This window comes from Lactuca virosa, chromosome 5 (genome assembly GCF_052849685.1).
Source record: "Lactuca virosa cultivar CGN04683 chromosome 5, Lactuca_virosa_CGN04683_v6, whole genome shotgun sequence".
Taxonomy (NCBI): domain Eukaryota; kingdom Viridiplantae; phylum Streptophyta; class Magnoliopsida; order Asterales; family Asteraceae; genus Lactuca; species Lactuca virosa.
In genome coordinates, this window is record NC_136430.1 from 437731926 (window position 1) to 437744321 (window position 12396).

At 33.1% G+C, this 12396-nt stretch overlaps 1 protein-coding gene across 1 annotated transcript; it reads right to left on the reverse strand.

Moving 5' to 3' along the window:
• Positions 1 to 2475: 2475 nt before the first annotated feature.
• On the reverse strand, positions 2476 to 5414 carry LOC145113747 (uncharacterized). Its single transcript, XM_079049797.1, has 9 exons — positions 5168 to 5414; positions 4915 to 5038; positions 4575 to 4663; positions 4337 to 4481; positions 4109 to 4183; positions 3170 to 3291; positions 3011 to 3086; positions 2861 to 2920; positions 2476 to 2774 (listed from the first exon to the last, which is right to left on the reverse strand). Exons 2-9 carry the CDS (start codon positions 5017 to 5019, stop codon positions 2628 to 2630), a joined length of 819 nt encoding a protein of 272 aa, XP_078905923.1. The 5' UTR covers positions 5020 to 5038; positions 5168 to 5414; the 3' UTR covers positions 2476 to 2627.
• Between the last annotated feature and the right edge of the window lie 6982 nt (positions 5415 to 12396).

Below are 12396 nucleotides of genomic sequence, written 5' to 3' on the forward strand. Positions count from 1 at the left end.
TCGATACCTGCCAAACACCCAACGATCGACTGCTGATACGGCTTGATCCTTCTGATTTGTTATTCGTCGTCGATGAGGAGTAAAACCACAAAGGAATTCATCGGAGACCGGTTGTCCATTCTCCATCTGATTGCTAGGCGGAGACGAGTGATAGCTAATCCAGATCTTGAATAAAAGCCCTAATCGACAACTTAAATAAGGTCCTCCATTCTCCATCTTTATCTTCTTCTTCTTTGCAAATCCACCATGACACTGCATTGCTTCAGTATGTAAATCAAGAATCGAAAGAATCTGGAGAAAGGGTTTCTAGGGTTACCGATTGCCAAGAAGATGACAACAAAGACGATCAATTGAAAGTTCGAATAGAAAGGGATAATCAACAGTTGTCGTTATTGGCACTTTTGTTTACCCTATTAAGGAAAACTTTCTGGGTTGCTGCTTCTTGCAAGACCACGACTACAGAATAGAAGAAGGATCTTTCTGCTATGGAGATTGGATGGCCCACTAATGCGCGCCATGTAGCGCATGTTACCTTCGATCGGTTCAATGGGTTCTTGGGTCTTCCTATTGAGATTGAAAGACGAACACCCTTTCATCCTTTTCTCCCATCTATTGTAATCGAAGACCTGAGTTTACATCCTTTTAGTATGCTTAAACCGAAGTCCAATTTTGAGAAGTTCATTCAAAACGTTGATTATCTTCAGAAATCAACAGCCTTTCATTCATCCATTCATACAAGATTTGGAGAGAGAGAGATGTATTTTTTCTATTATAAAAAATTATAAAAATAAAATAGAAAAGAGAAATTTTTTTATTAATTTTCTTTTAATTAGAAAAGTATTTAAATAAACAAAAAATATTTGAAAAAGAAAAAAGTAAGGGTAAAATCGTCAATATAAAAAAGTTCAAAGCAAATTGGACCAAACTCGCAACAAAATGAAAACTTTGGACATTTGGTACTAGTCCAAACTTTTTTGGACCAAAGTGACAATTTTGAGCAAACCACAGGGACCATCTGTGCAATTTTGTCTTTTCAAATAGATATCCATATTGATATATGAAAAATAACTTTTTTTTCTTCAAAAAAACCCACTGCATTTTCTCTGTCATATGAAAAACTAATATTTATTTTTTATCAAACAAAATTAATATATATCAAAATTCATATTTTTTGATACTTTTTAAATATATATTCATATTGATATTAAAAAATCAAAATTTTGAAAACTGAATTATTTTCAGTTAAAATTCAGAGTGTGAATAATTTTAAGTCAAATTCACATTGTGAATCCTCATAACTGAATTATATACAGTTGAGATTCTCAGTGTAAATAAATTCACTTGTGAATTTTACAAAATTAATGTAGAAAAAACTCACTTTGTTTTGTTGTTTTTTAATATTGAGGTTTTTTTTATCAAAAAGTAAAATAAATAAATTAATAGTCATAATTTTTTGTACTCTTGAAATAGATATTCATATTGAAGTATAAAAAAAATAATTTTTTTTTCGAAATCAGCTGAGATTCACATTGTGAATCTATTGAAAATTGAATTATTTTTCAGTTAAGATTCATAGTGTGAATGTAAATCATCAGAGAGATGAAATAGTAAGTCGGATTCACATTAAGAATGTTAAAACTGAAATATTTATCATTCGGATTCATAGTGTGAATTTGAACAGATCAAGATGATTTTTTTTTACCGATGTTGATGTCTATTTATAGAGTACAAATATTCAAAAATTTTGGTATATTTAGTTTTTTTTTTTGATAAAAAATAAACCTAGATTGAAAAAAAAACAACAAAACAAAGTGAGTTTTTTTTTTGATTTTTTTTTTGATTTTTTTTATATTAATATGGATATCAATGGAAAGATGACGAAAAAACAATGGTATATTCACGTTTTTTTCGATAAAAAACATGACCTAAAAAAATTGAACTACAAAAAAAGACATAAGTTTTGGTATAATCTGTCATGTGTGTCTAATGTAAGAATCTACAACCATTTCCTTAGTCGTTGGTCATTATATATATATATATATATATATATATATATATATATATATATATATATTGTCGTCCGAATTTTATAATTTCATCCGAATTTTAAAATGTTGTTCGAGTTTTATACGGTTATCAAAATTTATACTAATAATAATAATAATAACAATAATATAATAATAATAATAACAATAATAAAATTAAAACTTAAAAAAATTAAAAACAACAAAAAAAACAAAATAAGAAAAAAAAACAACAAAAAACAAAAAAGTCACATTCGGGGCGAAATTTAAAAAGAAATATTTGAAATTTTGAATGGTATTTTATTTGACATTAATCAGTACTTTTTCATTTCATTAAAATACTTCAATTTTATATAAACTTAGTTATAGGCTATTTGAAATTTTGAATGGTATTTTATTTTTATTATAAACAGAAAAAATATATTAAAATTTTAAAAAAAAGAGAACTATCTTTGGCTTAAAATCGTTGGATTTCCAAATTTTGGGTGGGTGTCTTGACTGTCTTCTTGCATATTTGCTCGAATTCTCGAAAGACGGCAGGTTTGCAACAAAAAAGTAAAATACGATGTTATCAGTGAAAGAATACAAGGGCATCAATCATCATCAGCTGCTATGGCTATGGCCTTTTGACTTGGTGAGAGTTTTAATCAATCCTTTGGCGATCTTCCGAAACCAAATCAAATTCATCACCGCCAACGCCGGCGGAATCGTCAGCAAGCTGTAATACCCCATCGGATAAACTTGCTTCACCTGAAACCAACACATAACAAAAAGGGCGGTCAACGGTGGTTCCGACTTCCGACTATCAAAAATCCATGAGGTTCAAGCAATTTTACCTGATCAAAATGTGTAAACATGTGGTAGAAAAAGTAGACGAACAAGATGACTCTTGCAACCTGCATAAATTAAATAGATTTATCCCATTAACCGATGTTTGTGTTTTTTTGTCAACTAACCCTAATTTTCGAGGGGCGCGATAGACTTACCAACCACCCTGCAAACATTGCGACGCCATTCAACACGTAAAGCGTCGAGTTCTTCTTACCAGCGACATCCAGATACCTGCATTTGCATATGCATATCTTTCTTATGATCGATTTCTGGACTTTGAATGCGAAAATATAGATGGAGCTTTGAAGCGTTACCATCTTAGGTTGACAAAGGGTGTGGTGATCTCCGTGAAAAGAACGATTAGGATGTAGAACTGAACTTGGCCGCTTAAAAGGGCTTGACCCATGGCCAACATAGAGAGCCCATGGTGCAATATCTGCGACAACATGAATGATGAAATCAAAACAAAATGTCTTGAATATCATTTTAAAAGTATTTCTTATAATTTAGAAAACAATTTAATAATAAAATTACATGTAAAGTATCAATTTGGTCTCTTCCGGGTTTAATACAAGGGTAGAATGGTCATTTCCAGGTTTAATACAATACAAGGGTAGAATGGTTATTTCCGGGTTTAACACAATGGTAAAATGATTATTTTAACTATGAAAGAGTCAAATTTAACCATCCAACAACAATATGAATTCATAGCGGCAAATTTGCAAAAAAAAAAAAAAAAAAAAAAAAAAAAATAGAAACTTGCAAAAAATTGTATAGTATATGGACCAAATTTATAATTTACTCTTTGCATTAATTTCAAAGGCAAAATTCAATTCAAGGGCATAATGATTATTTAACGGTCGTCATATTAGACCGAATTTAATGTGAATGGCACCAATTTAATAGTTACTTGGCCCACTTTGATCACTTTATAGTTGGGTAGAGGAGCCCCTAAAACATATAATAAATGAGTAACAAACTATTTGTTTTTTTACAAAACGTCATTGACCATTGTTCTACAAAAAGTACCTTAAATGGTTAACAAACTATTTCAAGTTCAACACATAACATTAAAATAATGGTATTTTGTGAACAGAAACAAAGTTTTAGTTGTTGCTTACATTCTCATAGCAATTGTTAAAAACAATAATATTTTGTGAAAAAATAAAAAGTTCTTTATCTATTTATGACATTAACAAGGGCCACATGCTTCCATGAGCCTATGAACTGAATGAAGGCAATTGTATACTTACATATTCGAAACCCCCTAAAGTTGGATATGTCCATATAATCATCGCCAAATCCGACAAGAAATAACCAATAGACATCTGCAACAATACCACAACAAATGAAACACGTACTTGATTTTAATAGGGATAGAACTTAATCTGGTAAGCTATATATGAGCAACTCTTAAATGTTGACTTAATGCATAAAGACGAATTTTACAAAAAAAGGTTAGAGAAATGAGGACTAAATACCGCAAGTAAAGTGTCCAATGATGCAGATGATCGGTTGATGAGCAACACTTGTTGGTTTTGGGTGTTCTCATCAAAAAGATCTGAGAAGACCAAAAAGTATAGAGCACCAATGGCTGCAAAAATTGCATGGAAGGTCGAGAAGCCACTAAAAACACAAATTATAAGATCAAGTTAGTTAGCTAACATAATGATTCTCTAGGTAACAAAATGCTTAGAAAAATATGATAAGGAATATAACCGGTTTTTCCATTCAAGTTTCTTGGTGTTTTCAAGTTTGATAAAACCTTTGAAGATCAAGGGACTAATTACGCCTGTTAATTCATAGGCCTTCATCACAGAAAACATAACCCTCTTAGAATTCAGGAAAAATAAATCAGATCAAGATATAGACATTAAAAGAGGAGGTGTTTGGATGTCTACTGCTACATTCATTTTTCAACTAAGAATTCAAGAACAATATTAACGGGGGAACACGTTATTGAATGAAATTGCAGTTTAATCTTGTTATAAGAATAAAGAAGGCATATGATCACTACCTAAAATTCGAACTGACAAAGCTACCGAGGAAAAATTCTTACAAATTTACACATCACAAAGCCCCCAAAAACTGAAGACAACCACAGAATTTGGTTGCTCGGAGTAGCATGCTCAGCAATGATGCTAAAACCAGTTCTTGCTTCCATGGAGGATTTCTTAAAAAAACTGCAACAAAAAGCATACATAAACAACAAAAAAGGTTAACAACAAATAAAACCCAAGTCAAGATCCAAACAGTTGTATAAACCCGCAACTAAAACTTGCATAAGCAGTGATGAGAAGGCATAAACTTACTGGGGTTTGTGATCTGTAGAAGGTGCCGATTTAGGTGGAACGAAACCCCCGGTCTGGTTATGAGAATAGTTATGGGGAAAAGATAAGTGTGGAAAGGAGAGAGATTACTGGAGGAGGTTTTAACTATTAAAGGAAAGGAATTGACAGAAGATTGTATAGGAATGAGAAACGAAAGGAATTTTGAAATGGGGCGAATTAGGGGCAAAGAAAACTTGCAAGAAGATGCAAAGAGACAGAGTAGAGAAGAGTAGAGAGATGACGTTGTTAGCTGGGATTACACAGTTGGAGGAGGAAGACGACCGCACAAGTTTTCCCACTTTTGACCCATAAAAGAATGTGTGGGGGCTCCTGCTAAATAAAGGAATCTTTATCTTATAAATTCAAAAGGATAATCAATTAATATATATATATATATATATATATATATATATATATATATATATATATATATATATATATATATATATATTAAAAATGTCCTAAGTTAGCAACAGTGAACATCAAGGTTTTTTGACTGGTTTCGTCCTTCTACTTTCTTTGTTTTTCTTTTACTTCTTTTCGTTTTCTCACCCTGGACGTTTTATGCTTGTGAATTTTATCACTTTTAATCATAGTCAACTTTTACATTCCTGATAAAAGTCTGGTCAGGTAAATGGTCAACTGGTCAACTGTTAAAGGAACCTACTCATCAGGTTGCAAGATACGTGTTCCTTTTCTATGCATCCTCATCTCTTCACCGCCTCCCCATCCAATTACCTTACACCACTTCAAATCCAATTTATTCCTTCCCTATCTTCCATTTGACACATTCTTGATTCACCAAAAACCACCTCATCTCTTTCTTATTCTTACCGCTCCGTCTGAAGGAGGGCTTTTGCCGGACCGTTGATTCCAATTTTGATTTTTTGTTTTTTTTTTTTTGTATTATATTGTTAGGGTATTTGCAAGTTTTCATTCTATATGCTTTTCCACCTTTCGAGGGTTCGTCTATCGGTTTTCCAGTTAATTTTTGGTCTGTTTATGTGTTTCGACTGCCTTATGTTCCACAAACCACTTCTCACCGCTTCTCATTGTTTTGTGTTTACAATCGGCTCCTTCCTTCCTTCTCCAGGTATGTTGTGTTTTCAAAATTCTCCCTTTTCTTTCAATTGTTTCCACCCTGTCTTACTATTGCTTCGGACGTAGGGATTCAAGGGTTTTTAGGGGGACTGCTTGGCTTGCAATTTTGGGTCGGCTGACTTGCCGATTAAAATACCGGTACCGGAGGGTTTAAGCTTTCTCTCCCCCCACCTCGCGTTCTTATTTTCTGTTACTATTTCATTTATTCAGCTAAGATTATTAACAATTGTCACACCCCCAAACCAGAATGACGGAAACGTTCGGGGGCGGAGGACGTCATGCTCAGTATCATAACCATAGTAAAGAAAGTAAACACAACCATCATAAATATAATTTAAAAGGTTACATCGTTTCAAAAGTACATGTTTCCAAATAAATTACATATGATGTCAAAATATAGCAAAAGAATCTACGCCTTAGCGTCTTGACTTCAGAAATCTTGTGATTACCTGTTTTACTGATTACCTGAGAATACAAGTTGTTTTGAAAGAGTATCAGCATAAAGCTGGTGAGTTCATAAGCAAATTTATGAATGAAAAATGAATGATGTTCCTTTTTGTTTGTTACAAGTTTGTTTCCAGAAAATCCAATATTTTCTAAAGGGTTGTTATAGTCTTAACTTAACCAAGATTTAGTGTATGTAAGTAAATCGTCATACTCGTGTGTGTGTGGTTTTATATTTAAATAAAACTCCTTAAATCCCAGTGAACTGTGTGTTTTGTTAATTCCCCATGTGAGATGTTATAATCATACTAAACTCGAAGACCTCGTACTCGACGTTCTTCAGGCGTCGGAATGTTATGACACTTGTCACCCCAGACCTGGCGGTCTAGCTGTTGCAAGCAGCTAAGGTGCGGGTTTGTAAGACCCAATATAGATCTATACACAAGTATCACGCTCTCCCTCCAGGAGATTCTGATTATAACTACATGACTTTACTGTGGTACTTAAGAGTACCCCGAAGGAGAATGTCTCACAAATTTATTTATTAACAAGTTCACGTAGTGTGTAATGAAATACTTGTTTTGTAAGTCGATTGAGTTATTGTTTTCTTTGTCAAACGAAGTACTCAAACTATATCTATTATAGTTTATCAAAAGTGTTGTGTGTTTGAATGAAACCTTGTTATGCATGTCTTTGTATTTCCATAAAATGACATTTAAAATACTAAGTGTAAATCGTACACACCTTGCTCAGCATGTTACAAGGTGTGAATAACTCTTAAACATGTATTTGACAGTTTTACCCTTAACTGTCACTGTTTTAGAATATTTATAGAAAAATCATCGTAAGTCGAAAACTGAATCCGTAAACTCTGAGTATTTGGAAAAAGAGTCTACTGTATCCATAAATTTTCCTATAATTTTTGGTGGTCTCAAACCAGGGTGAAAATGTTCATCTTCACAACCTGGTCCGACTTTGATGCTGCAGTGATAGGCAGTTTTATAAAAATCACCATAAATTGTAGAAAAATCGTATGGAGATGTGCAAGTAGTCATTTTAAAGGTATAAACCTGAACTATTTTCATATTAAACAGTTTGAAAAATATTAAGTTTAAGTTGGGTAAAACAGTTCGTGAACAGGTCACAACTTTTCTGTTGTAAGCTGTCAAATTAAGTTTCAAATATGTTTTGGTGGTTTTAACTTTTATTCCCCCCTGAAAACTAAAGAAAACGGGAAAATATAGGGGTATGAAGTCACCTTGAGTGATTTCTAAAAGAGTGGAAGGTTGAAGTCGAGGAGTATCCAGTCAAGAACACTTGATGAACACGTGGAAGCTTGGATGATCCTAAGAACGATTTTTGGTGTTAAGATATGAGTCGATGATCCAAGAGTGTTATGAAATTATGGAATAACACTTGAGTTTAGATGGAATACTTACCAAAAAGTGAAGTAGTAGCTCAAGAACACTAGCACAAAGTGGTGGGAAGTAGAGAGAAAAGAAACTTTCTTGAGGTGGTTTGAGAAGTGTAAGTGTTTGAAATGATCAAGTAAGCCAAGAAATTCTCCAGGGATTTCTATATATATTGAAGGTTGCTGGAGCAACTTGTAAGTTTGAAGTGATGTTTGCTTTGGTTTGTGTGATGTGGATAAAGTTGGCTAATGAGAGGATGACACATGGAGGCAAGTGGGCACACTTGACCCACTTGTGGGGTAGAATACTCCTCTTATTATAAAATAATGATTTTTAATTAATAATCCTTGAAAAATAAATAAAATATGAGTTTTGGGGGTTAAAAATGGTAAAAATATGAATTTGGTGAAAAAATCCCGTCAAAAACGGGCTTAGGAAGCGAAAGTAGTCGAAAACCGGGCATTATGGACCGAACCTGCGAGGTTCGGCTCTTAGAAGGTGAGAACCGAGAGGGAAGGAGAAGGAACCGAGAGAAGGGAGAAGGGACCGAAGGTGCGAGGGGGGGCCGAAGGTGGGGGTCTCAGTCTGAAATGTGAGGGAGGCGAAATAGGCCGAGCCCTCGGTCTATTTCGGTTGTATCAAGGTTCGGTCCTGCTGAGGCTCGGTCCGAGGAGGGTAGCTCGCTTCTGACAGGCTCGCTTCTGACAAGCTCGGTTCTGAGAGGGTTCGGTTCTAATAGAAGGGTTCGGCTCCTAAGAGGTTCGGTTCCTAAGAAGGGTTTCAGCCCTAATTAGCTGTTTTTCGATATAACTCTCCGTTTTGAGCGGTTTGTGGCCAAGTTACGGGTCGGGATGACCCGGATGACTATAAAAAGTTTGAGAGAGATTTTGGGAGAGATTTCACATACTTGGAGAGATTTCACATACTTGGAGAGATTTGGGAGAGATTGCACATACTTGGAGAGATTTCACATACTAGGAGAGATTTGGGAGAGATTTCACATACTTGGAGAGATTTCACATACTATGAGAGATTTGGGAGAGATTTCACATACTTGGAGAGATTTGGGAGAGATTTCACATACTTGGAGAGATTTAACCTTAGCCATTATTATTGTATAATTTCGTGATGCAAGGTTCGTGAACTCCGTTATGCTTCGTTTATGATTGTTTTAAGTCCCCGAAAGGGTCCTTAATCGTGTTTTGATGCGTTTAACTCCCTTTTTAGGGTTTTTACATTGCTAAACACATAGATTCTTCGAGACACTTGAATTCTTGACATACAAATGCACATTTTTTTTATATACATAGAATAACTTTTAGCATACAAGTACTAATTAAGTTTGACCGGTTTGACTTGTTGACTTTGACTTGTTGACTTTGACTTTGACTTGAATTTGACAGTTGTCACAACAATTTCTGTTTTTTGTTGATTTTACGCATCAATTTTGGAGTTTTGTATTTTGTAATGGCATCGATGGTGAGGACAAATAGGTACTAGTGGGTGATTTGGTCAGAGGGTTGGTTACTGAAGGGAGTCGATGGTGAATGGCATCGCATATTAGATTGAAAACAAATGGTCCAGGTGGGTATGTGTTTTGCTTTCATTTGATATGATGACATAATTCTGAACTTATCTTATAACCATGTATTTGTTTGTGTAAATCCATAGAAACCTTTTTTTGAAGCATTTTTATAAACTATGTATCAAGTTTCTCATTCAAATTTTGTTTAAAGCAGTCTGGTGAAGAGAGATTTTATGTTAAGATGGATGAAGAAAAACAATTTTGATATGAAGAGAGATTTTATTGGGTACCGGTATGTATTTCTTACACAGAAAATAGTTTGCTCACCAAAGGTGGGTTTGCTGTCTTGAGCATATTTGATTTATTCCCATTTCTTTCTTGCTTGATATATTAACAGTAAGGGTGGATACAAGAAAATGAGGGTGGGGAGTGGGTTATTGGTGCTCCATTTAGTCCTAAAGTTTAAAATTCGTTATTGAATTCTTCAATATAATCATAAATCTCATGAGTTTTAGTATTGTAATAACTTTTACATAGTTATGTTTTCCTTGTCTTGATTAATCTCTATATATACATTGTGATAGGGTAAAAAACCTGAGATTCATGACTCTTTGCACGGTTCAGTCATCAAATAAGTGGAAGGAGAAACAACTTATTTAGCAGGTACCAGCTTCTTTAAGATTTATTATGTAATCTTATTATATTAAACATGAAGTGGATGTAATTATATGCCTTCCAACCTAAATAATGTTTGCAATGGGTGTAAACTAACCAAGTTTATGTTTTTTATTTAAGTTCTAGCATGAACCTTCAAATTATTTTTTGTCAATTTTAATGGATAATTAATTTTTTTTTGAATAAACAAAAACTTCCTTTTGGAGATGCTGATCAACCTACTGAAAATCATGAGATTTGGTAAAAAAACCTCTACTAACCAAGTTTATGCTTTTTTTTTTCTTTTTTAATGGTCACCATGTTCTTCACCAACAAACGATAAAAATCCCGAAAAGTTATATTTTTCCTTGAATGTGTCATTGAAAAACCAAAAGATAAATGGGAAAATTGTTAATTTTACGATTTTTAGTTATTTTAGAGTAGAACATTTTAAATAATGAAAATATACTAGAAGTAGGTCAATGATTTCTAATTTTGAGTTTTTTAGGAATGTTAAATCCGTTAGAACGATGATAGTCTCGACTTTTAGCTATTTTCTACAGCACAATCTCATTATTTTTTTTTCTGTTGTATACTTTCTGCTGAGCTTGATTACTTTTCTGTCCTTATGTTGTAATTATTAAACAATCTGTATTAAACATGTTTTTTTATTCTCAAATCCGTTTTGTGTATTTGAATGGAATATTGTAGTGATTCTCACACTGATTCTATCTCGATAGGAAGAAATTTTGTATTGTAGGTACATCTGTAGAAATGGGTGGGATGGTGGAGGAGGAAGAATTTCTTTTGAATGTCACATTAAGGAAGAATACGTAAAACCTGATTAAGATGATTGTATATCATTGATAAGGGTTAAAATTTATAATTTCAAAGTTAATAAATGTTAAATGTTCTTATATGTATTTTGACATGTCTTTACAACTGATTTGCTTTTGATTTTTTTTATTATGTTTAATCTTGAACGATGCTTCGAAAAGCTATTTGAAGCTTTTATGTCTAACTGCTGATAATGGAAATGGTGAAGGAATTCAAAGGTTATTTTCTACATTTTTATTGTGTTATAACATATTTAGAAAAAAAAATACCAACTTTATCTTAATATGACTTTTTAGTAATCGAAGCCTTTCTATGATCTTGGATGCACTTCTGAAAGGAATCATGAACAAACAAGAATACCTAATTCCTTAACAAGAATCATAATGTTTTTTTTAAATACAGATGGTTATGTGATCCTTATTAACGATTACAATCCTTATTATTTTGTTTTGTTTTTATTTATTGAATTTACAGATTTACAAATGTTACACAACCTAATGAGACATTACAGATAGGAGTTCATTAAGATTCCAACATTGCGAAAGTTTGTCAATGTAACTATTAGAAAGTGTGAGAAAGTTAATATCATACACAAATTGTTAAATCACCATATTATCCATGACAGGTCTCGGAGTTTCTGGCTGAAGGAAAGATTCTTACACTGGAAAATATCTTAAAACCTTCTCCTAATGGGCCATAAGGTTTGAACAACAAATTATGAATACACTTACTTTTTCTATATTAAAATATAAAATATTTTATAGTTTTGCTTCCTTCGATAATGAAACTCCTGTTGCCTTCTTTTCCAGCTCCAAGGAATAGATTTTGTCATTGACAGAGCATACGGACAAACAAGTTGATTTTAAAATTTTGACTCCAAAATAGCAATATAATTTTGTATATCTGTGTATTAAGGGTTTTTTTTTCTTTTTTCACAACCTGTTTTATTGATTGTCCAATAGGTCCATCAAATTACCCGAAATCCCCGTGACAAGTGGATTCGATGATAGTAATTCTTCGTTGTGAAGTGCACTCTTGGTGAAGAAAAAATGCACATACATACGTCGCCTGAACATGGCAGCCTAATCGATACGTACACAAATAGCACATTCTGTTTCTTTGAAATAGAAGTTATACGCATAACTATTTGTATGTGTTGGCCTTTTCTCTTTAAGTTTTTTGTGTTTCTTCTTAATTTATCAGTTTGGGTTGAATTGTTTCCGAGATAATTATGAAAG